Source organism: Diplotaxodon limnothrissa, linkage group LG7 (genome assembly GCF_057381915.1).
Source record: "Diplotaxodon limnothrissa isolate DT_005_m linkage group LG7, D_limnothrissa_male_GT1.1, whole genome shotgun sequence".
Taxonomy (NCBI): Eukaryota; Metazoa; Chordata; class Actinopteri; order Cichliformes; family Cichlidae; genus Diplotaxodon; species Diplotaxodon limnothrissa.
The window spans coordinates 36,997,023-37,022,395 of record NC_140602.1 but is presented as its reverse complement, the minus strand read 5'-3'; the positions used below and the strand labels follow the sequence as shown (position 1 = coordinate 37,022,395).

General features: G+C 39.5%; 1 protein-coding gene across 2 annotated transcripts; it reads left to right on the top strand.

The window, feature by feature from the left end:
• The first annotated feature begins 3,423 nt into the window (after positions 1 to 3,423).
• Positions 3,424 to 24,393, top strand: gsna (gelsolin a). 2 transcript variants are annotated; one of them, XM_085359653.1, is made up of 17 exons: positions 3,424 to 3,511; positions 11,376 to 11,572; positions 14,095 to 14,249; positions 14,763 to 14,924; positions 15,013 to 15,162; positions 15,242 to 15,331; positions 16,808 to 16,940; positions 17,264 to 17,568; positions 17,746 to 17,879; positions 18,533 to 18,623; positions 18,845 to 18,871; positions 20,478 to 20,648; positions 21,096 to 21,270; positions 22,744 to 22,865; positions 23,060 to 23,137; positions 23,257 to 23,317; positions 23,601 to 24,393. In XM_085359653.1, the coding sequence occupies exons 2-17, from the start codon at positions 11,377 to 11,379 to the stop codon at positions 23,768 to 23,770; spliced, it is 2,220 nt and encodes a 739-aa protein (XP_085215779.1). In that variant the 5' UTR covers positions 3,424 to 3,511; position 11,376; the 3' UTR covers positions 23,771 to 24,393. The 2 variants fall into 2 exon arrangements, with proteins under 2 accessions (XP_085215779.1, XP_085215780.1); XM_085359654.1 differs by lacking the exon at positions 18,845 to 18,871.
• The last annotated feature ends 980 nt before the right edge of the window (positions 24,394 to 25,373 follow it).

Below are 25,373 nucleotides of genomic sequence, written 5' to 3'. Positions count from 1 at the left end.
TGTTCTGGACATATACAGAAGAAGAAAAGTGGATATACAGGAAAATAGGAGTGCCTCAGAAGATGTAGTGAACGAGGACATGCAGTTAATGTGGCAGACTGCTTTACAGTCCCACCTAAAGTAGGAAACCCGGTTACCGCAGGCCAGATCAGACAGAGAAACAGTCAGGTGAAAGGTGACCTTCGGATTAGCAACTAATTAATCACTGCTTTTGTGGAAGAGGATGGATGGATGCATGGAAGCATGAGGAACCAGTAAATGTAATTATTTAGATGCAGAGGTGCAGAGGTGTTGGACATTGATATATTGACAGTACCCTGCTTCTACTTTTATAAATGTTTTTTTTATGTGTCTTGACTAATGTATTTCAAAATTTCTTTTTCACAGCAAATTTTACTGCAGTCAAAATTTCAAAACAAGCTCTTTCTCTTTGCCTCTTCCTTTATTTTTTCAGTAAGTTATGCGTACTGTAAAGGAACCAGTGTCTGTTAGCACTGCAAACACACAGGCCTTCAGATGGCAAAGAGATCGTTTCACCACCTACATGGATCCTTGAGATCCTTTATCTTCTTCAGGGGAAGTATGCCTACCGAAGAAAACAGAAATGCACCATTCCGTTATCTGTGCTAATTCAGGAACGCAAGAAATACCATCAAAAGACAAGCCTGAAGAAGAAAGAGATTGAAATGAATATTTTGTTTCTAAATGCTTGATCAGCTGGAGAGAGACACTACTGCCAAATATAATATCTTAGACTTAGTGAAGCTGTCAGTTCTTTGCAAGACAATTCTTTCTGACCCACTTTACCTGTCAGTGTTTTCAAGCCCGGTATTAGACATTTCCAGTTAAAACCCCATCTCAGTTATTATCAGCGAAAGTGCATCTGTTTGCTTGACCTTCTCATCAGAAAGCAGGAGACAAAGAAAGTTTAACTGGGGAGGTTAAGGACAGCAGATGGGAGTAATGGACACCCCTTGTGAATGCCTCTGATTTTGCACGGACCAGCTGGCAGCCAAAGTTTCATGTAAGTCTATTTTTAAGAATCATCCACAAACCCTGCAGCTAGCTGTTTCCACTGGGATTATATATTTAGTATTCTCTAAAAACAACTCTTTCCATCACTGTCTTGGGATCATGTCTTAGCAGGAATTTTAGTCGATGATAATGCCACCACGCTAAAGCTTTTCATAATATTTAGCATTAAACACAAAGTACAGCTGAGGCTTCAATTTTATATTTAATCATAAAGCAAAAGAATAATAAATGAAAACTTTAGCAAAGCAATGATAGCTGAAGAACTAAGAGGTCAACAGCACCATCACTTGGTGGAAATGGGAGTTTAAAAATATGAATGGTGACATTCAAGTACAAGGGAAGCCTGGGGTCACCCAAATTATTAGGATTTGTCCTCCTAAGCAATGCATGCCTGTACAGATTAGCGTGCCGGTCAACTGAAGGAGCACCAAAGTATTTCATGAGGAAAATGGAAAACGCCGACCTGCTGATCAGGATGTTGCCAGAGTCATTAGCAGTCATCCTCTGAGCTTTGTAAGCAGCTGCCAAGAGATATCACTAAAAATAAAAACATGCAAAAGAACATACAGCTACCAGATTTCCTGCATGCCAGGCTGAGGGCAGCATATGTCACTCTGAAAAAGCATGGCACGAAAACAAGACTTTCTTGTTGGGATGTTTTCATCCATGACTGGACGCTCCTCTGTTTGTAAATCGTCCAGCTCCAAATATTAGCAAGAAGAAGGAAATGCACATTATTAAAAGCAATTTACAATACAGTATATCTTCAAAGCAATTTGTTCTTTTCATAAATATTTTATTAACCATGTTAACCTGGAATAATTAAATACTTTGTTTTGTTTGTTTGTTTGTCTTTTAACTGGAGAACTTCTTGAACACCTGACAAATCAAAAACAAAAGAAATCTAATATCAATTTTCATATTTGAATTTTCATTTGTAACATTTTTTTTTTTGCTACATCGGGCATTTTATTCATTTATCTATTCATTTAGTTAGTTTGTTAGTTATTTGCAGTTTATTGACTAAAAATGTATTGTGCATTTTATTCTTTTTTTTTCCTGAAAAAATAACCACACTAATGTTGTAGAAGTCTCAAAAACACACGTATCACAGCAAAATCTCCAGTGTTAAATTAACACTGGAGAGTGTCTATATGGGTCCACACCTCTGAGTGTTAAATACAACACTGTTGAGTGTTAAATTAACACTTTTGACAGTGTTATATGTTTAAAATTAACCTAGTCAGTTTTGAAGATTAACAATGGCTAACACTGAGCAGTGCTGATTTTCTAACACTGGAATATTTCTAACATTTTGAGTTATTTTCCAGTGTTAGAAAATCAGCACTGCTCAGTGTTAGTCTTTGTTAATCTTCAAAACTGACTAGGTTACTTTTAAACATATAACACTGTCAAAAGTGTTAATTTAACACTCAACAGAGTTGTATTTAACACTCAGAGGTGTGGACCCATATAGACACTCTCCAGTGTTAATTTAACACTGGAGATTTTGCTGTGAAATGTGACACTTTTTGGCTGATGCACATTTTTATGCTGCCTTGATGCTAAACTATGTTCATCATATTAGATAGTGTGAACGAGAAGCAATCATGCTTTATTTACAGGCACTCATTATCACAACATTTATTCAACATAAACTGTGTCTAAATATCCCCTAGAATAGTAAATAATAACAATAAGAATAATAATATTAACAATAGTAAGGGAAATTTCTAAGGTCTGTTTGTTATTGTTAAACATCACTCAAAAGTTAAACTAACTGCCCAGCCAACCACCTTTCTTGCTCAGTCACTCAAACAACCTTTGTCTGAGTATGCCAGTTAGGGGACTAAAAACTAGCCTGCTCTTTGCTTTTTAGGCCACAAGAGGGCCATTGATGAGCTTTTATTAGTAGAATAGGTAATAGTATGGTAGTATAGTAGTACCAGACAGGGGCAGTGTTGTTTAAGAAGCCCTCTCCTGAACGAAGAGTGAGTCGTGGCCGGAAGTTACAGTTGTGGCAGAGATTCTATTATAATACCCGTAGCAAAAGATAAATAAAAATACAATAAAAATAAACTGTCTCACATACAGGCACACAAAACCAATCAACCAAACAAAAACACCTTTGTAAGCTGTTGTTGTTGTTTTTTTCTTTTTCTTTCATAAATAATATTAAAATAAATTAAAATATTAAAATAGCCAAGCCAGTACTGAACCCCTAAATATGTAAACAGCTATTACTTGTACCGGTTATTCTGTGCATCTTGTCCCAGCTACATTATACATAGACAGACAGATATGCAGCAGGCGGTGCAGCAGACAGGCGGAGAGGGTGTGTCATATAGTGAGTCCCGGGCCAGACCATAAAAAGCTGCTTTGCGCTCTGCTGAACTACCGACTCTGTGCTCCTGCTGCAGCTCAGGTCCACACCCGTCCGTCCGTTATAGACCCAGATCACAACCTCCGCGTTCAGGTAAGGTTTGTGTTATTAACCCACGTTATTCGAAGAAAATATGTAGCCTGACGCACAGATTGCAGGATGGTAATTTGATGCGTTATTTAACGCCCGTTAGTTCTGTCTGGATTATAGGTTTAACAGAGAGAGACTAACCTACAGGGTGAAATTACGGTTTTTGTTATACTTTAACCAATATTCTTCTTATCTAATAAATAGAAAAAGTGCTAAACTTAGCTTTTAATTAGCTATAATGCAAGGCAGTGTTGCCATATAAGGACAAGTCGACGGAAACCTGAAATGTTTCCTGAAAATGCAGTGTGGATGAAAACTGACGTCACACTCTGTCTGACTGTATTTAGAGTGACTTTCATGATGTGATGCAAAAACCCAAACAACATGTTACTATAGAAACATGCTGTTTTTCAGGATCTATGGTAGAAACTGTGAGATTCTACCTAGCAGTTTTGTATCCTAAAGCTGGAGTGTCGAACATATGACCAAAGGTTGGTTGTTGCAAAGCATGAAAATTACAGAAATCATTTAACAATTTGAGTTTTATTAATAAAGTGCACCGTTATTCATGGTGTGGTGTAGCTAATATCACTACACACAAACGCAGTATTATACAAAAAGTTTTACTGGTCTTAGATTAAAATGGGTTATGTATCACCCGTGGACTAAACTGAGTGTACCCGTCTGTCCTAAACACTAGTTACTGTGCTGTGGTTGCCACAGAAATGACGAAACAGTTATGAGCAGATCCGTCACAACATCCTCTTCGTGACAGTTGTAGCGAGCATATACTGAGTTCATCAGACTGTATGATGTGTGCAGAAGTTAGAAAGAACTGAGTCAGCTCCTCACTCCAGAGATTAAGTGGTGTCTGAACTACACCCTACTTCAAATTTATACGCCTTAAACAACAGTGTGCATGCTTTCTTTAGGGCTCATCTGGGGAACAACAAGAATGAGTGCATACCAAGTTGTGGTCAGAAGTTTACATACACTTATCCCGGGCATGAATGTTATGGTAATATTGGGCTTTCAATGATGTCTTTGAACTGTTCTTTTTCCAGGGTGGAATGATTGTACAGCATACATCTTTAATACCATTCAAAAACAAGAATTGGGTGCACAAGTTGGAATTTATTTTGGATTTCTTTACTGCACACAGAGTCAAAAGTATATATATACAGGTTCAAATATGTATTTACGCTCACTATATTTGGCTAAATGTCCCTTAGTGAGTTCCACCTTGACCAGATGTTTTTGGTAGCCATCAACAAGCTTCTGGCAAAAATTCTGGCTGGATTGACCAATACTCAGAACAATGGGAAAGTCCAAGGAACTCAGTGAAGATCTAAAACAGAGCATTGTAGATTTACACAAGTTGGGAAAGTCTCTTGGAGTTATTTCTAAAGAACTACAAATTCCAAGATCATCAGTTCAAACAATTGTATGTAAGTACAAGTTACTCGGATGTGTCACCACTTTGCTGATGTCTGGAAGAAGACCCAAACTGTCACCGTCAGATGAAAGGAAATTAGTTCAGATGTTCACGAATAACTCAGGACTCACCAGTTCATGGCAGGTTCAAGCCTGCCATGAACTGGAAACTGCTGGTACACCACCATTACTGTCCACTGTGAGACGAGTTTTACATCGCCATGGACTGACCAGGGGCCAACCAAGAAAGAAGCCCCTGCTCCAAAATCGACAGCTTCAAGCTCCATTGAAACTTGCAGCTGCCCACATGGACGAGCCACATGCCTTCTGTAAAAAAGTTTTATGTTCAGATGAGAGAAATTTTGAGCTATCTGGCCACAATGACAAGAGGTATGGTTGGAAGAGTAAAAGTGAGGATTTCAAGAACACGGTACCAGTTGTCAAGCATGGTGGTGGTAGCATCACCAGTGGGGCTGTTTTGCTGTCAGTGGTGTTGGTACATTGCAGGAAATGGAAGGAATGATGAAGAAAGAAGATTACCTCTAAATTCTTCAACTTCACCTCAAATCAACAGCTAGACAATTGAAACGTGGTCACAGTTGGATGTTCCAACAGGACAATTGCTCCCAAACACACATGAAAACTGGTTTTGGAATGGATAAAACAGGCTAATGTTAATCTTTGTACAGTCTTATTTTGTGCAATAGATCATAAACATTTTATTTGTACTCAGAAATCATTTCATTGTGAAATTATTAGTGTTGTCAGCCTTAATCTCGCTAAAATGACGTTAACGCCATAACCGCATTAACGCGGCAAATCTCCGTTAGCGAGTTAACGCAGATCGCCCCATGCGAGTTGCTACACGGCGCTAACGCATTAACGAGCTGATGCCATGCAGCCCTCGCATGGAGCGAGCCCGTTAACGTTGACAGCACTAGAAATTTTATATTGTATATCAAACTTTTAACAGAATCTTACTTTAATGAGAGTACTGTGTGTCTTTATAGCAGAGCATTTTTGTATGCTAAATCTGCAGCGCCCGTCAAAGTAAGAGTGCCCCAACCACTGAAAGTGTCTGATACTTATAACTCATTGCAAACATGAACTCAATTAACAATTAATAACACTGTTAAGATAAGCAGGAGTGGATATTTTACCTGTGTAAAATAAAGGTCCTGTGAGATTTAATAGAAATTACACATTCCGGGCAGCCCCATTCAGTAGGATTAAAGTAAAATAATTTCAATAGCAGTTTTATTATTATAATTTGGCACTCAGTCTGCATTGTTGAGGCTCAAAACCAATAGAAAAAGACAACCTTTTATGTCAGAAAAGGCCAAGAGAGCTGTAAGCTGCTAAGTTCAGACAACCTGGCAGATTGACTCTGCATGAAAAATGAGAGCATGTCTTGTGTTTTTTAAATATCCATTTCCTGACCAGCTGCCTCTTGTGGTCATGCAGTCTAGTATTGACTATTGTCCCATTCTTTACAAAGTTGAGATTGTGTGTCAATGTTGTAAAGCATTGCTATGGTGGCTATGGATGGATGTTTGGCATTCAGTCACCGCAAAATTTTATTTTATGATTTGACTGTCAAATGAATCAAACACGACTAGGGATATCTAGGCTGCCTTCAACCACAAGTTAAAGTTAAGTTTAGATCTAGGTAATTTTATAAAATATTTTATTTTAAATGCCATTTAAATTAGACTTGTGAAAGTGATCATCATTGTATATGAATATATGTGAATACACCTCAAGCCCCAGAAGCCAGTCTTGTCCCATTAAGCAGCATTGACTTCTTGTAAGTCTTATGTGTAGCTCACAATGGCTTCTGATTTTTTTAAACATGCAAAGTTCTCGTAGTTCTTCCTCTAACTCTCCAATTATTAGCTTTGAATGATTTCATGGTGGATGTAATTATGTTTGTAGGATCATCAATATAACGGTCAGCTTACTTTTTAACTTCAGCTTTCTGCCTCATGTTGTCTTTGGGTACTTTAAGTGCACAGATGAACGAATGATTGCAAACTGCCAAGTTCCTGAGGCAGCAGTGCAACCACAATCATAATGACTTCTCTATAACTGATACATAAAGCAAACATTTTACTGTAGTTTTGTTACTGTGAAATTGACCACACAATATCAGGAATGTTCCTGTTTAAAAGTGTAAAATTGCATTGTTTGGGGCCATAATTGAAAAAGAAAGTAATGTGTAACACATTACTTGTTACTTAATTACTCACTGGAGAACTCACTTCATATGCGCACATACAGAGTGAAATCCCATCTTTAAAACTTTCTGCACATTACATGAGAAGAGAAGTGGTTACAGAGTTTTTCAGCTATGGCTACTCACATATTGATTGTTCCTGAAATAAGTTTCTCATATCATTTGACAGCCATCCATAAATCAGGGAGATTATTTACAAAGTCATAAACAGCCATTTTGATTCTCCTTGTCTTACACAGTGTCAACAGATGGTAGGGAAGCAGAGTGGCTATTACAGAGTCTGTACAGAGCATTATCTGATGTGTCCTGAACAAGCTACATGGCAGCTCAGCAGCCCTGAAGAGGCTGAAAGTGGCATGCATGGAGGAAATGAGTCACCAGAAATACCCCCCCCCCCCCCCCCCCCCACACACACACACACACACACACACGCACACACACGCACACACACCATTCCTGAAGGAGGAATTTTGTTTTATTTGGGAGAAACTCAGGAATGATATGCTGCCATGGCCCCCAAGAATCAAGATTTTCCAGATAACGCAATTTTGAGTTTGTTTTTGAAGAATGGACACCAGCAGACAAATCACAAGGGCTTATGTAACAGTTTATTTCTTGTCATATGAATCCAATGCTGTGACCTGCACAAGTTTCGAGTTTTCACTCGGGCCTCGAGCGAAGGCAGACACAAAAGAGAGGTTGGTGAGGATTGGGGGAGGGGATCAGATAACTGGAGCTGGAATCTCATTCCCTGTTTGTTAGGAGGCGAAGGGGTGGTGGGTGGGTCCACAGATGAGGGGGTACAAACTGACTGGATGCCAGTGTGCGGCTGGTGGCAGACGCCTCCCTTCTTCAGCATGCCCGTGACTGACCACAGGTCATGTGACCGGTTCTATTTAGGCTGTGTTGAGTCAACAAACCACCGTTCCTTGAGTCACTTTATCCAGTGTGAAGCAACCCTGAATAGTAAATGACTGTTTTAGTCAGCTGCTGCCCCTCATACAAGCAAAAACATTTGTATTTGTAAGAGTCTTATTGTGCCTTAAACTTCATTCTCTAACCTTTTCCCCGTGTAAGTTTTCGTCTTCTTTTTTTCACCATTACTGGCTTTGATTCTTCAAAGGTTGCTCAGATGCTGAGTGTATCCCCTCTGATGTTTGCTTTATTAAGTCAGGGATCGTACCTAACTCTAGGATGAAAGAGCTCTGATGTGCAGGAGACAAGACAGAACATTTTTCTCCATCAGAGGAGAAGATCACAGTCACAGCCAGTCATGTTTATTTAGTGCCACAGAGATGATCATCTTCAGAATATGAAGCTGCACAGAAGTGATACTGTCTTTTCCACAAGTGGTATGTTTAAGAGGGAAGTTAGCCTACTCAGCAGCTACTAAATGAAAACCCTTCAGTTGTTAAGGAAACCTAGCTTTGTTTTCAGGTATGTTTTTGAGAATGTGATTTAGGAGGTAACCGCTCATAAAACTTGCACCCTCTACATGAGAATATTAAATGATTGTGTAATGGCCAGCTTGGGGTAAAAATATTCCCTTTACCGCTTGATTTCAAATTAAAGTGAAGCTGTTTGCAGATTTCTGGGTATGTTGGTTTCATTAAAGAAATGCTGTAGCATTGCACCAGATTTATTACCAGCTGCATGAGAGCACAGTGTTATTGTATGTCACTACAGTGTTTTGCTAGTTGCCAGGAAGTAGCCATCTTGGGAGGATGTGCTTGCTTCTGCACTTAGATGACTTTTGAAAATACATAATTGAAAAATATGAATCATCAGGTGTGTTTTGAGGATGCTATCTGGGCTCACTGATATAATAAAAATAGCTCTAAGAAATAACCAAACTTTTTTTGGGGAGGGAAATATCACTTTTTTTCTTCTTTTTCAACCTTTAGATGAACTGGCAGCAAGGTGATGATTAGCTGCTTAGCATAAAGAAAAGAGACACGCTTGGCTTTGTGCTATAATAAGTTTATGAAACACTGGGAAAGTGTTAAAAGAGAAATTTGAGGTCTTAGAGGGGGTGTTACAGCCTCTGGGGGTACAGGAAAACCTCAGTGTGGGAATAAGACATCAGGAAGTTACAACGCCCTGCATTTTTAATTTCGTCAGAGCTACGCTAGCTTCTTCCATTGCTTTAAATTATCATGCTAGGCCAGGATACAACATGCTACATGGAAGTGGTAGCTCTCTGAAACTCTCATCTAGCTCTCCAAAAAAGTTGCAAACCTTCAGCTTTTCCTATGATATTTATGGAAAGAAAGCAAGAACGAATTCAAAAGGTACTGATGATATACACTCTCACTATATAGCCTGAACAACAGCATTACAGAAACTACTGAACTCAAAAATTTGGTTATGTAAAGGCTGAACTGTGTCATTTTGATGTTCCAGACCACAGCAATAGATCTAAACAGGAATTCAGTAGGAAATTTGGCTGGCTCGTGTTTGACAGCTTAAGTAGAAAGACTGAGGTTAGCCCATGTGGTGATCCAAGACAGATAAAATCCAAATTAGAAATAGTTTCTGGGTCACTTTTGTTGTGAAATTGTTATGAAAACTCTCTACACTGTTTTTTATCAAATAAAACATATGAGAACTTTATGACCCAAGCCACTAATGTGTGTTGAAGCTTTCAGAAACTGGCTATTCAACATTGGTATCGTTAGTTAATTCTTCTTATGTGGCTAAAGAAGCATCATTTATGGTTTTTGTGACTGTCAAGCTTCTCACAAGGGGAAATCTACAAGGACTGTGTATAATGCTGTGATGGCATCGCCTCATGGCTTCAGATCTTTCCCGTCCAGCCAAACCTGTGTGTAGTTATGGAAGGTCAGGTGGTGCCTGGCCTCGTATGACTCCAGGAAGCTTCTGTTTTGACTGCATGTGTTTCACTGTGAAATTATCCGCCTGCTTTTCCATCTCAAACCATTCCTTAGCTACAAAGTAATGTGCACTGAGTTTGACATAAGAAGAGAGCACAGATGGGGGGGAAAGAAGCCCCACGTTTGTTGGCTTGGTTGCATGAATTCGGAGCCACTTTCCTCTTCCCGGGTCAATAACAGATTCCTGCCATGTTTGTGGGCAGGCGCCTGCCTAGAAGAATGGCCGATTCTTGCTTCAGTGTGCATGCAAATTGAAAGGCAGTACACGAGCAGCATTCCTGTGGAAAACTAGGTTCTGTGTTTGTTTTGAACTGCATGAACTCTAGTTTATACAGTTTTATAACATCTAAACTTGATATTGTAGTTTGGGTTAGAGCACTACTCCACTCCACTGCAGAAAAAATGTTACCTCTGTAGTGTTTATGTCGTAACAAGCAGCTGGTATAGGATGCTGTGACTGTGTGGGCTGTTGATCTTTACTGCAGAATTTGTAGCATAATTTTGTTTAAATTATTGCCTCGTCGTGGTATGAATTGTGTTGTTGGCATTAGAATTTTTTACCCAAACAACATAACAGCTGCAAAAAGTGAAAAACTATTCAAATTTTAACCACTTTTCTTTTTTTAAACAGGATGCCCCGCTCTCATTTTAGCATCTGAGACATCCGCTCAGGCGTTCCAGAAGGCAGTAGGCAGTAATCTAGTGTAGCACAGGCACCTACTTGAAACTGTTTGTGGGTGGCATTATGTCAGACATGAATGAATGGGTCTATGTGTGTGTCTGTGTGTGTGTTTATGATTGGACAGATGTCTCTGAGCAGATTTGTCCACTATGTAGTTATCTAAAGACACATTTAAAGGCTTTTTTAAACCCCTGGTTGCAGGATATACAAATAGACAGTTATACAGAAACACAGAAGTGTTTCTATTGCCAACCATCACTAACAGTTTATGATGATAACAATGAGTCATAACTGCCATGGCTTCCTCTTGCTGCTCTCTAGAGGAAATACCCTGAGCACAGTGGATGAATCACTCTGCTCTGTATTAATACTTAACTAGAACAAAGCTTTATCTTTATATTCATGGCAACCACTGAGCTTTAAGGGGAGTGGCTTTTATAGCTCTCATGTGGGCAGTGTCTGCTTCACTTTGTAAAGTTATTACAACCTCTGCAGGTTTTATTGGTGCAGTAGCCTTTTGACCAACTAAGTTTATTGTTTAGCTCATTGACCTGCATTTGTTTTTGGCCTGTGCAGTAGCAAAAGCCCTTAACTTAAGGTCTGTGACTTCCCTGAATGCAGGATGGCAGCGCACCACCCAGAATTTGAGCGAGCTGGACAGCAGCCAGGCCTCCAGGTGTGGAGGGTGGAGAACTTTGACCTGGTGCCTGTCCCTGAGAACCTGCGCGGGGGATTTTACACCGGAGATGCTTACCTCATCCTCAATACTATCAAACAGCGCTCCGGGAGCCTGCAGTACGACCTCCACTTCTGGTTGGGTGAGTGCCGTGAAAGGGAAATGATCTCTGGGTTATTACTCAGAGTCGACCATTATAACTGGAAGGGATACCATACAGTGCTGTTCTTTCTTTTGGATTATTCAAATGTGAAAGTAAACCACGAATATCACAGGTCACACTGAGGCTGAGCACAAAACCCCTAGTAGCACATGGGAGACATGCCTTTTTGTATTTGTTTCCATTGTGATGTGGCAAAAAATAAAGATGATCTCAGTTTTCCAGTGTGATCTTCTTTGACTTGCAAAGCAGATGAGGAACAGTACGAGGATGAAGGCCCTGGAAAATAATTTTGCCCGTTGTTGCTGCTGCAGTGGAGAGGCTGAAACTAGTCAGGACAGTGAGTCATGTGCCATAAAGCAACAGAAAGCCACATGGCTCATTGGCAAACAGTTTTATCAGATAATAAGCTGTATCATTTCTATCAGATTGTGAAACGAATGAGGGTTGGTGTTTAATAGTAGATGTTTTTTTCATGCATTTAAAACCTAATAAGGACTAAATGTAGATATTCTCAGTGACAAATGAAGTATGGAGATCCCTAAAAAAGCTGATTAGTGTAAAAGATGACCTTTTAAGCTAAAGTATTAGTGAACATGAGTTTGAACTCATAAACAGGATTATTATGAAAATTATTTTACTTTATTGCATATTTAAAATGATTCGTGGTTTTTGTAGAGGAGGTCAGCCTGATGTTAGTGAGAAGGTGAGCACAGGAGTCCAGGCAATCTTGGCCAGAGTGGAGAGCTGAAGTAGGAAGAGCAAATAAGGTGAGAGGCAGGTCAGCCAAAGAAGAATGTGACAGGTGGAGCCGCCCTGCAGATAATTGGTTTTGAATACCACGTGAAGACCTGGTGCACAGGTGCAAAGGAAAATAAATTCCTGGAAATTGAAATACCTGGAAGTGAGAACTAAAACGTAGCCTGACTGCATGCTATGAGAATTTGCCTGTTAAATTACAGTACAGCACTGTACTGGCAGCTGGTTGTGTCAGCTGTTATCTGCCACTAGGTAATATAACATTTACATAACGAAAGAAGACTTTGCTGTATAGATTACAGGTTTCCCTTTTCTAACACAATTAGCTCCTATTATACATAATATTCATAGAGATTTTATGATTTTACGATAAAGCTCTACATCTCCATCCACAGCAATAAAAATCAATCACAGATCATATTGTAAAAAACACACCTTTACCAGTATTCACAAAGAATTTGCTGTGCAAACTCTTGTATTTTTACAGGAGTTTGGTATAACCATTTACTATTGCGCACTATCATTTAGGATGCCGATCTGTTTGGCTGAGTGTGAAGTGAAAAGCCAGCGGGTGTTTTGGAGAGATGACCAGTCGGTGTCATTCCCAGATGCACAATAACACTCACACATGCAAACCCAAAACCGAGAGGGAGGAAAGGGGGAAAAAAGCAGAGGAAAGAGGAGGAAGTGCTGCCAGTAATGCAACATAATGTCTTACATTGAAGTGCTGAAAATTTAAACCGTGCATGCAAAAGTTTGTAGATTATTTCACCAACGACTTACCCAATACAGTTTAATGTATAACTATTTATGACGGTTTAAAATAAAAAAAACCTTTATGTCAAGGGAAAATTTTAAAGCACTAGGAGCTTTACAGAGAAAACTAAATTAATTATATACTATATACTTCTTTATTTGATTAAAATTGGGAGATAAGATAAGATAAGATAAGATAAGATAAGATAAGATAAACCTTTAGTAGTCCCACACGTGGGAAATTTTTGGTCACGGCAGAAAATACAAGAGCAGTAAAAAATTAAGAGAAAAAGAGAAAAACAATAGAATAGAATAAGATAAACAGAATAACATACTATACAAAATAGAAAGAATACTATATACAATAGAATAAGTACTATACAAATAGAAAACAATACTGTACTAATAGAATAAAATACTTTGTTAAATAGGGAAAATGGGGAAAATTGCCCTGTCTGTGTGCACATTGCACATGAGGGAGACAGGGCAAAAGTTATAATTGTGTATTGGATGTGTCCAAACCAACATTGATGTTCTGGTAAGATAATCATCTTAATCACCAAACATTTTCATTTCCAATTTCAAATCCCAGTTAGTTGTCACTGTTTGTATCTGTGCTGTGTGTGTTGGTATTAATAATGGGAAATGGGTATTACTAGGTAACGCATTATTTACACTGCTGAGTCAGATTATTAATTTTATTTTGTTTTCGTAAGCTTGATTGATCTTGGCACAGACAGTTTACCAATAAGCAGGATGTGATGTAATCCACCCACATGCTGATGGACTACACTGTGTGCCCATAAATAAAACAATGTTACATGTATTAATGTGACCCGCTGCTGCTCTTACATATTGATCTCCTAACTGACTGAAGTCCTCACTGGGAGAACTGGTCAGACACAAAATATGGCTAACTGGGTTATTTTTCAGCAGAACTGTGAGGGCTGGATTTAAGATGGATCCCTTCTTTGGTTTCTCTCGCACAGGTGATTTCTGCACCCAGGATGAGAGCGGCTCAGCAGCCATCTTTACGGTCCAAATGGACGATTTCCTCGGGGGGAAACCCATCCAGTACCGTGAGGTGCAGGGACACGAGTCCAAAACCTTTCTGGGCTACTTCAAGTCTGGAATCAAATACATGGTAAGATGTCACTGTTGAACTAGCAGAAACATTTGAATTTACCTAAGAGGAATATGATAAATGATTAGAGGGGTGTGTTTCCTTTATGTTTTTGATGCTTTTAAAACCAGGCTCATGTAAAGAAATACTTTATATTTATCACATATTTTGAAACAGAATCTCAGTTCCTTTATTCGTTCACTGTTACATGAAACATCTGCTGTAAATTTAGATGTTTCACATGCATAGAAACAAATCCCCGTAGTTGGCTCCATAGTATACTGTAAGGTGCAAAAATAGAAGATTTGATCATTTTGATAAGGGTTCAAGCTGTGTAAGTGAAATATTGATATATGAGGATTTTTCTATACAGTTTCTATGTGTATGTACGTTTTTGCCACAGATGTGTCAAGAGGGCAGTAAATTTGCAGAGAGAACAGGGCTCAAAAAAACATTTTATTATTTACAGTTGGAGTGACTTTACTTTCATTTATTTATTTTATTTCACTTTTAAATGCGACGCTCATATTGCAGAAAGGAGGCGTGGCATCTGGTTTCAAGCACGTTGTCACCAATGAGGTGTCGGTGCAGCGAGTGCTCCAGATTAAAGGACGCCGCGTGGTCAGGGCAACGGAGGTGCCGGTCAGCTGGGACAGCTTCAACACGGGAGACTGTTTCATCCTGGACCTGGGAGATGTAAATCTTATACATAGATCTTATCTTAAAAAATGACTTGTAAAAGCTCTTCTTCATTCAATCCACTGTCTTTCCTTTCACCCCACAGGAGATTTACCAGTGGTGTGGCTCCCAGAGCAACCGCTTTGAGAAGCTGAAGGCTACTCAGGTTGCCAAGGGGATCCGTGATAATGAGCGCAGTGGGAGGTCTCGAGTTTATGTCTGTGATGAGGGGGTGGAGAGAGAGAAGATGATAGAGGTGCGATCAGTGCATTATGAGATCAAATTTAGGTCTTCAGGCGTCGCTTTTTTATTAAAATCTCTGCCTCTGTCCTCAGGTGTTAGGTCCCAAACCAGATCTACCAGCTGGAGACTCGGATGACATCAAAGCTGATGCTTCAAACAGGATGAGGGCTAAACTCTACAAGGTCAGAGCATGGATTTGTTAAGAAAAAAGCAACAACACAGAAACAAACATGGCGTTCACTCACTTAGAAACGTGCCTGGCACATGAGCAAGGAAAGTTTTTGTTCCTGTGTTTGTGCACAGGCTGATTATGTGGCTTCTTCAACATAAAAAATGTTGGTTGCTAGAAATGGGCCTCTAAACACCAATACAGAAACCTCATTATAAAAGGATAATAAAGTTATTTATGATGAATTAATATATTCATGATTCATTGTGAACAACAACAATTTACAAGTGACCACAAACGTTTTAGTTTAGTTCCAGAACGATGCACCCAAAGTACTAAAAATAAAGTAGATTAAAAAAAATGTAGTAAATGTTTTGTTAATTTTGCACATATATACACTCACACTTTATTAGGTACACCTATTCAACTGCTTATTAACACAAGTAATCAGGCAATCCAGACAGCAGCTGCATGCATCTAGGCAGGTAGACATGATTAAGACGACCTGCTGAAGCATCAGAATGAGAAAGAAAAAAGATTTAAGTGACTTTAAACTTTAAATATGGCGGGTTTGTACGAGTATTTCAGAAACTGCTGATCTGGGGTGATTTTTCCACTCAACCATCTCTATAGTTTACAGAGAGTGGTCTGAATAAGGGATAATGTTTGTGCTGAGAGAAAGGCAACAGTTACTCAAATAAGCACAACAAAGTATGCAAAAGAGCATCTCTGAAGAGACAATATGTCAAATCTTGAAGCAGGTGGGCTAGAGCAGCAGAAGGTCACACCACAAAGCCACAGTATACCTGAGATATATTGCTGACAATTCTTTATTACTAGTGTACACATCAACTGATGACAGCTTCAAGTAAGGTAACATCCCATGTCAGAAAGCTCAAATCATCTCAAAGTGGTTTCTTGGGCAGGCCTCACTGTACCTCCACAGTCACCATCATGGGATGCTGTCATACCAATCTATCTGCCAATAAATCTCTGAGGAATGTTTCCAGTACCTTGCTGAAAGAGTGTCCAAACCAGTAAAAGGAAAGTGTACCTAATAAAGTGACTAGTAAGTGTAAATCGATATAGTCCAAAAATACAAACTCCCTATCAGGAATACACATTTAGGTAATAATTAAGGTAAAACTATAATGTGTTAGAGAGTAGGAAACATTTTGTGGGTTATTTTAGAAAAATATAAAATTTTTCTAAACTAACCCCCAAAATGTTTCCTACTGCAGCCCCTTTTTTGTGATCATTCATCAGTTAAAATATAAAGTACTGAGCGTCATATTTCTAAGATTCATAGAGTAAAATTGCCAGCTGACATCAATTAAGAGACGTATCTTTTATAAAACCCTTGCTCATATTTGCCTGGCTTAAAAGATCAAGAGGAAGCAGCGTCTACAGCAGCCTTTCAATCTCCTGAAAAGCGGTACTTTTCCCTGCTTGGCAGCTCCTTCATCCTCCTTCCCATCCTCCCCTGCAGGTGTCCAATGCTACCGGAGCCATGTCGATTACTCTCGTGGCAGCAGAGAACCCTTTCGCTCAGAGCACCCTGGAGTCTGGTGACTGCTTTATCCTGGACCACGGCTCTGATGGAAAGATCTTTCTCTGGAAAGGTCAGTGCAGGGTGGTGCAGCGGACTCAAGAAATGGCTCTTGGCTGAGCTGCTTTTTTCCACTCTTGCAGACAACACAGCTGTCTCATATCGTTCTTAGCAAAAGCGCAAATACGTGCATTTCACAAAAGTTAAACTATTTACCTTCTCGTTACCAACTCTTCAACTTTCAGAACTCTTTTGTAATATTTATATTAGTGCTGAAGTCAATGCACCAAATGACCTTTCTCACCCAGGTTTAGAAATAATTTCTGGCCTCCTTTTTTGATTTTCAGTAACATTTCTCCATTTCGTTCTCCAGTATTTAATGTCTTTTCTCTTCAGGCAAAGACGCCAACATGGAAGAGCGGAAAGCAGCGATGAAGGCAGCAGACGAATTCATCAAGAAGATGGGTTACCCCAAACACACACAGGTCCAGATCCTGCCTGAGATGGGCGAGACGCCGCTCTTCAAGCAGTTCTTCAAAGACTGGCGCGATAAAGATGAGACTGTGGGCCTGGGTGTGGCCTACATCGCTAACAGCATCGCAAAGATTGAGAAGGTGCCTTTCGATGCCGCCACCCTACATGAATCCTCCGCCATGGCCGCCCAGCATGGCATGGTGGACGATGGCAGCGGAGAGAAACAGGTGGGGGTTTGTCATTCAGCTTGTGATTATGTGTCAGATTTGCTTTCAGTGCTGCCTGTGTGTGTCATTACTTTCCATTCCAGTAGGGGGAGCAGGTGCACCTTGAAATCTACAGCCTACTAAATGTGATTTTTTTTAATTTTACGTTTTCCATGTTATTCTTTTCCCCCCTCTTAGATCTGGCGTACAGAGGGATCTGACAAAGTCCCAGTGGATCCATCCACTTATGGACAGTTCTATGGAGGAGACAGCTACATCATCCTTTACAACTACTCTCATGGAGGGCGCCAGGGACACATCATCTACATGTGGTGAGACATAAATTTGTCAAGACTGTGGAACCATAATTAGAGTCTGTATCGTGAAGTTACCTGTCATCAGACTATAGCACTAAAATATAAGCAGCCGGCGTGGAGCTGGAGTATTATTTTTTTTAGATAATTAGCAGGGTCTGATCAGATTTACTGATTCATAAGCAAACATCGAGGCTGAGGAGTCAGAAATAAATTTGTAGGTACATTACATTTGTAAAGCACAAAGGGATTTCACATAGAAATTTATACATTATGAAGTTGTTATTTTGCACTCATCGCATCCCCCTTTCAGAGCTAGTTCAGTCACTGGAGCTTAAACTTGTTGCCACAAATTTAAGTATCAGTCATTCAATACTATAAAAAGGGGGATATATTTTCTTTTTGGTAGCACTGAATTTAATGTAATAGTCACTGGAAATAAACAAATCATAGTTCAGTTTTGCACTTTTGTTTCACTGTGAAAAGTACGCGGAGGAAAGATTGAGAAGGTGTGAAGTTCAGAAAGTTCAGCGAGAGACACAAAGTTGATATATATTAGATTAATCACAGTCATAAATCTTATTGGTTGGGCTGTAAGCATATGCTGTGTCCAAGTCAGTTCCTCTTGTTATGTTTGAATGCTGAGCTGATAAACTCATCTTGTTTTCCAGGCAGGGAGCGGACTCCAGTCAGGATGAAATTGGGGCTTCTGCGATCCTCGGCGCACAGCTGGATGAAGAACTCGGCGGCGGTCCTGTGCAGGTACAACATATTGTTCTTTTAGCGTGCTTCTGGTTTTTTTTTCCATATGCTTATATATTATTTGATCTTCCCTGTCATCAACGACTCTGCTCACGTCTGGCTTCCTTAGCACGTCCTGTCTGACTTTTACATCCTTTCACTGTGTTCCCTCTTCCTCATGGTTTCCGTGCTGCTGCTCATTTCCTCACTTGCTTGGTTTCTGGCCTTTTCTATCTCCTCAGGTTGTTGGCGCTCCTATAACCACTCAGGTATTTTTCCTTCATTCCTTCCCTGCTCCTCATCTTCACTAAGGGACTCATGTGTTTCGTGTCCAGAGCCACAGCAAAAATAGAAGCAACAAGGACATATTCTCTCGATTCTCCCATTCTTTATAATTACTGGAGGGTATTGTGTTATTCATTTTTGAGAAGTCCTTTCAGGTTTAGTGACTGTAATAATGAGCTAAAGTGAATTTCAAATGAAAACGACTCGTTGAAACACAAACAGGACATTCCACTGTGGAGTTTCATGGGAGGCTCCCTCCTTCTCTGTCGCCAGCTCGGTCTGCTAGCATAAATAAGCCACACTACTTTTTTCCTTTGTCCTGAACTGATGTCACACCAACATTATGATGCCTTAGCCTGTCTGTGAGGCCTAAATATTCATGAGTGGCTCTGAACTCATACGAGTCTTTGGTCATTCACTGCTCACTCCTCGCGTGTGCATGTACGGCCTTCTTATTGTCCGTGTGTTGTGGCACGACTCTGTATGTGTTTGAATTTGTGTGTAGGAATCAGCAGCAGTCCCAGTTATTTGTCCTCATGTTCCTGATTCCTCATCTTGCAATTACCAAACACTTTTTGCATTTGCTCATCTGTCAAACTAAACTGAATCACAGGCTGTACTTAAGGATGAGCATAGCAAGCGTGATGTCACCTGTTGGTCAAGTTCTGGCCTGAAGCCAGAGTTTGAGCTTTTCTTTCACCTCTGTCTCATTTGAGAAATCGCTCCCATTGCAGGGACTTGTCAATCACGAGATGCATATGCTACATTAATAATGATAATGAGCATTATGTTATGTTAAGTAAGACTTGCTACGCTGTCCAAAACCTTGTCAGGAAAGTTTCTACTCAGGTCATAGCAAAGTCCCAGTGGATCCAAATTGAGGAGCAGTGCTGGTTTCTCATAGATTTTAGAGGCTTTTTTCACTAAGAGAAGTTGCCCCCTTCTGACCATTAAATAGAATGCATTTATAAGCATTAAGGAATTTTCACACTTGTATATACAGTCTATGAACTCAACTTTAATCTATCAGCAACTGCAGCAAGCCAAAAGCATCAAATGTCAAATATTTGAAGGAACAGCAGAACATAAAAAAGCATGTTGGCTTTCTATGTTAAACTTCATGTAATACAAATAGTTTCTCCCTGTAAACTCATCAGTAAATATTTATCTCTTCTCTGTTTGCCGCAGCAAGCTCAGGATTAGTGTAATGTGCAGTGCTTACTGAATCAGAGGAACCACTGACTGCAACACCTCAGAGTTATGACTGTTTATTACAAAAAACCGCAGACTGTTTTCGACATACCTTATCTTCACCGTGGTTACTAATATCACAGATCTCACTCTCACCTCAGGGTATGGCATGATTTGGCTCTGTGCTGCCATCTTGCGTCAGTGGTGGGAACTGCTGCAGACTTTTTTTCCACACCTTGTTGATGCATATTTCACAGGACACAATTAGGGAGGATGTGTCTGCAGTGATTTGGTAGCACCGCTTGTAACATCAAAATGCATGAGGTATTTTTCGATATGAATTGCTGTGACAACAACTTCATTAGATGCAGAGATTTAAATTCGGTATTTGTGTATCAGGTAAGGGTGGTGCAGGGGAAAGAGCCGGCCCATTTGATGAGTCTGTTTGGAGGAAAGCCCATGATTGTGTACAAGGGAGGAACGTCCAGAGAAGGAGGTCAGTCCGCTCCAGCTGAGACTCGACTCTTCCAGGTGCGCTCCAACTCTGCAGGACACACACGAGCTGTGGAGGTGAGAGGAAACGTCTCATTCATTACCTGAATTTAATCATTCCTCGATTATTTAATTTTTTTCTTCTCTCTTTTGCAAAACAGTTTCTAACAGATTTCTGAAATATTTGTTTTCTAATCTAATAAGCACTGTCCATTAACAATGAAGTAACAATTAGAGGTTTTAAAGGAAAGCAGAAGCACTTCATACTTGAAGTTTTTTTTAAGTATTCAGTAAATGGTTGAAGGGTATTTAAGAGGAAAAGGGAAAAATGCATAGTAAGAATGGAAAACACCGATGTCCTTTCCTTTAAAATATCCTCTCGAATTGGTGTTAGAGGGCATAAAATGTCAAATAAAGCATTATGCTAGCATGAATATTGGTAAAAATGAAAAACCACCAACACTTAAGAAGGTCAACGTACAACAGCTCCTCATGATAACTTGCAATATCTCTGTTTCTATGCAGCTTGACGTGCAGGCATCAAACCTAAACTCCAATGATGCTTTTATTCTGGTGACCCCCGGCAACTCCTTCCTGTGGGTGGGAGTGGGTGCCAGCGACACAGAGAAGCAGGGAGCTCAGCAGCTGTGTGACATCCTGGGCGTGTCTGTCTCCGAGCTGTCCGAGGGAGGAGAGAGCGGTGAGGAAACAGGATAAACACAGTTACCTCCACTATCATTTTCTCTCCTTTATTTAATTTTTTTGCTGCATTTAAGTCAAGCTGAAACCCAACAGCTGTTAACATACTCAGAACTGTATCTGTGTCAGCTACAAAGTGTGGTCTGGCTGTTAAAATAGCGCTTTAATGCGAGGCTAAATAGCTCCCTTTTTGTATTTCGGCTAAGCGCTTATGTTCATCCATATTGAAACAAAGCAGACTTGATTGCATCACCCCTTCTGATGTTGTCAGAAGTCTTGCTATTTGCTTTCCAAGCTCAAGAAGAAGAAACTCCCTGCTAACAGTTTCACATATAAAAACACCTCAGGCTACAACATAACAGATTCAATTTTTCATAAACACCCTGCTTTTGAGGACTGGCCTCGGCTGGGGCCTCGCAAAAGACAAACGAGAAATTCACCATTTTATTTCTGATGGTTGAAAAGATTTTCTATTCAAAATTGATGCTGTACTGTGCAGGTACCTGCTGTTTCACAGATGCTGGTTGCAAATTTACATTTACACTTTGTTTTATTTTGCTTTATTTTACCCTTAAAGGTGCTCTAACAATAATTTTGTATATTAAAAATTGATTAAATAGCTGTATAGCTGGAAGGGCAAGAATAATTGTAACAAAAACTACACAATATTGCAAACACCTCAGCAGGTCCATTAAGCTTTTAGCTCCTGGTTTGTTTCATTCTTTATATATGTTTACAGGTATTTTTTTTTTTTGGTCTATGGCAGGTGATGTAACAGCACTGACATTTTCAGTGCTCTTATCTCACCTGTAAACCACTGCTCACTTGACGAAAACCACCAGTTTCCACATGGGCAAAATAAAATGAATAAATAGCAAAATAAGGTTGCCCAACTAAAGTCTATGTGTGGGGAAACACTGCAATTGCACTTACCAGACACTTTATTAGGTACACCTATTCAACTGGTTGTTAATGCAGATATTTAATCAACCAATCACACGGCAGCAACTCAGTGCATATAGGCATGAAAGCATGGTCAAGATGATGTGTTGGAATTTGAAGCGAGAGCCAGGATTGGGGAGAAATGGGATTTAAGTGTCAGACTGGCTGACCTGAAATTTTCAGAACACATTTTCCCACATGCACATCTCTTATCCCACTGCCTCCCAGTGCAAATAGAGGAATTTGTGTGTGATGACAGTGAAATCACTGGAACATCTGTCCACTAACAGATACTTCTAGCAGTTACCTCAGTTAAAAATAGTGATAACCTGATAATGTAAACCAAGCATTTTGTTTTCTTCCCCATTAGACAGAACCAGGCTTACTTCCAGGTTTTATGCTAAACTAAAAACCTGATTTGGCTTTGTACCAACAAAAAAGGAACAGAGTTACCCAAATGTCAAACTATTGCTTTGCCCTCTTACAAATTCTGATGGTTGTAATAGCTTGAAGTGTTTCTGTCGTTTTACAGATCAGTTCTGGGAGGCTCTGGGTGGAAAGACGGAGTATCGCACCTCCACTAGACTCAAGGACAAGATGGATGCTCATCCACCCCGTCTCTTTGCTTGTTCCAATAAGACTGGAAACTTTATAGTACGTTTTCTTCTCCTGCTGGATTGGTTTTGTCCTATTCTGACTCGAGTTTTCAAGTCTTTGGTATTGCACGAGCATGTGCAGGATGTCAAGAATATTTCAAAGTACCTGCTGAAAACAGTGCACTGTGTCTTTATTTGTCGTTACGTGTACATAAAAATAAAGCCCCCTTAAATCCGTCTTCTTCTTCTTAGATTGAGGAGGTACCAGGTGAGATGACCCAAGATGACCTTGCCACTGATGATGTCATGATCTTGGACACCTGGGAGCAGGTAAAAAACAAGCTGACTGCCTTTGCTGTACTATATGCATTCAGAGCAGAATCAGTGCCCACAAAAAGAATAAACTCCACAATAACCCTTTTTTAATTTGGGTTTTTTTTTATTCTTAGGTGTTTGTCTGGATTGGAAATGAGGCCCAAGAGGAGGAGAAGACTGAAGCTATGGCATCTGGTGAGCAAATATGAGGAGAAAGAACAATGCCATGTGGAATAGGAGACGAGAAATACAGCTGGCATTGCAAATTATCTAACACAACATCAATCATTAGATAAAAAAAATTAAAACTTAATCAAAAAACAGAATGTATTTATTTAAAAGACATCATAATTACTGATACATGCATTAACAGCAAAGTGCCCCATAACTAGAGCAGCAGTGTCACCAAGAGTCAAAGCATAAAGCATCTTCTGCTACCCTTTTAATCCTTGTACTAATTCAAACTCGTCTTCCTCAGCGGTCCGTTACATCGAGACAGATCCGGCCAAGAGAGACCCGAGGACGCCCATTGTCAAAATCAAGCAGGGCTTCGAGCCGCCCACGTTCACTGGCTGGTTCCTGGGCTGGGACTACGACTACTGGACCACCGACCCTCTGGAGCGCGCTATGGCTGAACTGAACATCTGAACATTCCCTTGTTCCCACCTCTCTGCCCCGACCTGTCACCGTGTAGCAAGATCTTTTTTTTTTAAGCTACACGTGCCCTTTTCTTTTTTTAACGAATCACTGTTTTTTTTTTCACTTTGTCTCAAATGCTACTGTTGTGCCTTGAAACCAGTGAAATCATCCAGTACAAATAGAACTTCAACAGATACACAGGCTTTCCTTTAGGATTTGCACTACATATAGCCTCAAACTACGACTCTCATTCAAGGCGATTTTCCCATGTTTGACAATAAAAACCTGTTTACTAGCAAAATATAACAAACATAAAAGAAGACAGTTTAAAGTTTGGTTTTCCTGCAATATTACAAAAGCTACTGCCAAGAAAACAGCTTATAAAAAGCAATACAACCAATGCCTTAGAATGATTTCCTTGAGCTTACAGTAAGCTTGTTTTTTAAAGGGTACTGTCTTTATTGATGTTTTTGTACCTTTAGATGTTATATTTATTTTAAAATAATGCCACAGATTCTAACCCAGGAAGCTTGTGTTCTGCTGCGGTGTCTTTTAGTGGAAAACCACTGCTTTGCTTCTTTATTAGCTCCACTTTCTGTGGCAATTTCTAAGGTTTCCTGTAATCAATTCAATAAACCAAATTAAAATATACCAGCTGTTTTCTGCCTCTGCTTTTACAAACACTTAACTTCTCACACTGACCTGAAAGAAAAAAAATCAACACAAACATGCTTTCAGATTTATTTAGTCATATACGCTTAACTCAAAATAAAATCATATCAAATCATACTGCACAAAAGAATGTGTGCTACAAACAACAACAAAGCAAACACAGGCATTAATCCTGAACGAAACTTCAAAAAGTTATTCATGTGTCTGAGGTTTTTTTTTACAGAAACAAATTCATTTAAATTACAATGAAAACTGGTAAACTGGACAACAATCAATCAAACAGTCTTTAGAGAACACAGCAGCACAGTGTTGTCCACTGGTTGTGTTTCCATATGTATCAAAATTCCCTAAATGTCACTATTGTTACCACAACAGAAACCTATACGACTTACTAAAGTAAAATCGAACAACCTTTCCCTTTCCTAACAAAGAAATCTTCTGTGTGGCAACAACAACATGTGGCTGTAGGCAAAAATCACTTCTTGGTCAAACAGTCCAAACACTTATGTTAAAAGTAGGAAAGCAGAACAACAGATTAAAACAGAACGTGTCATTTTCACAATATATAAATTCAAACATGTTTAAATATTTACACGCTGAAAGAAAGAATATGATCAATTATAACTCATTTTTTCAGCTTCCTGATACTTGGACACTTTCTGAAGCTTTAAATGAACAAACTTGCAAATAAATAAATAAATAAACAACTTAAAACAAAAACTAAAGAAAACTCAATTAAATAAATAAAACTTCAAGTTAAAGGTTATGCTAAGACTAAAAACTCATACTACATATTATTATATATATGTTATATAATATATTGAATCAGTGGTCATTTATTGGCAAACACACCAAGATGACTGCGGGGCATTGCCACTGCTGGCTCAGGTGCTCTGGCAGCTGAGGCAAAGCAAATATTCAACTCCAGCTCTGATAAACA

Bases quoted from the DNA above. Each gene is read 5' to 3' on its own strand.
- gsna (XM_085359653.1), top strand. From the start codon at position 11,377: ATGGCAGCGCACCACCCAGAATTTGAGCGAGCTGGACAGCAGCCAGGC. The intron at 15,332-16,807 runs GTCAGAGCATGG...CCTCCCCTGCAG, and splicing joins TGAGGGCTAAACTCTACAAG to GTGTCCAATGCTACCGGAGC. The intron at 23,318-23,600 runs GTGAGCAAATAT...CGTCTTCCTCAG, and splicing joins GACTGAAGCTATGGCATCTG to CGGTCCGTTACATCGAGACA.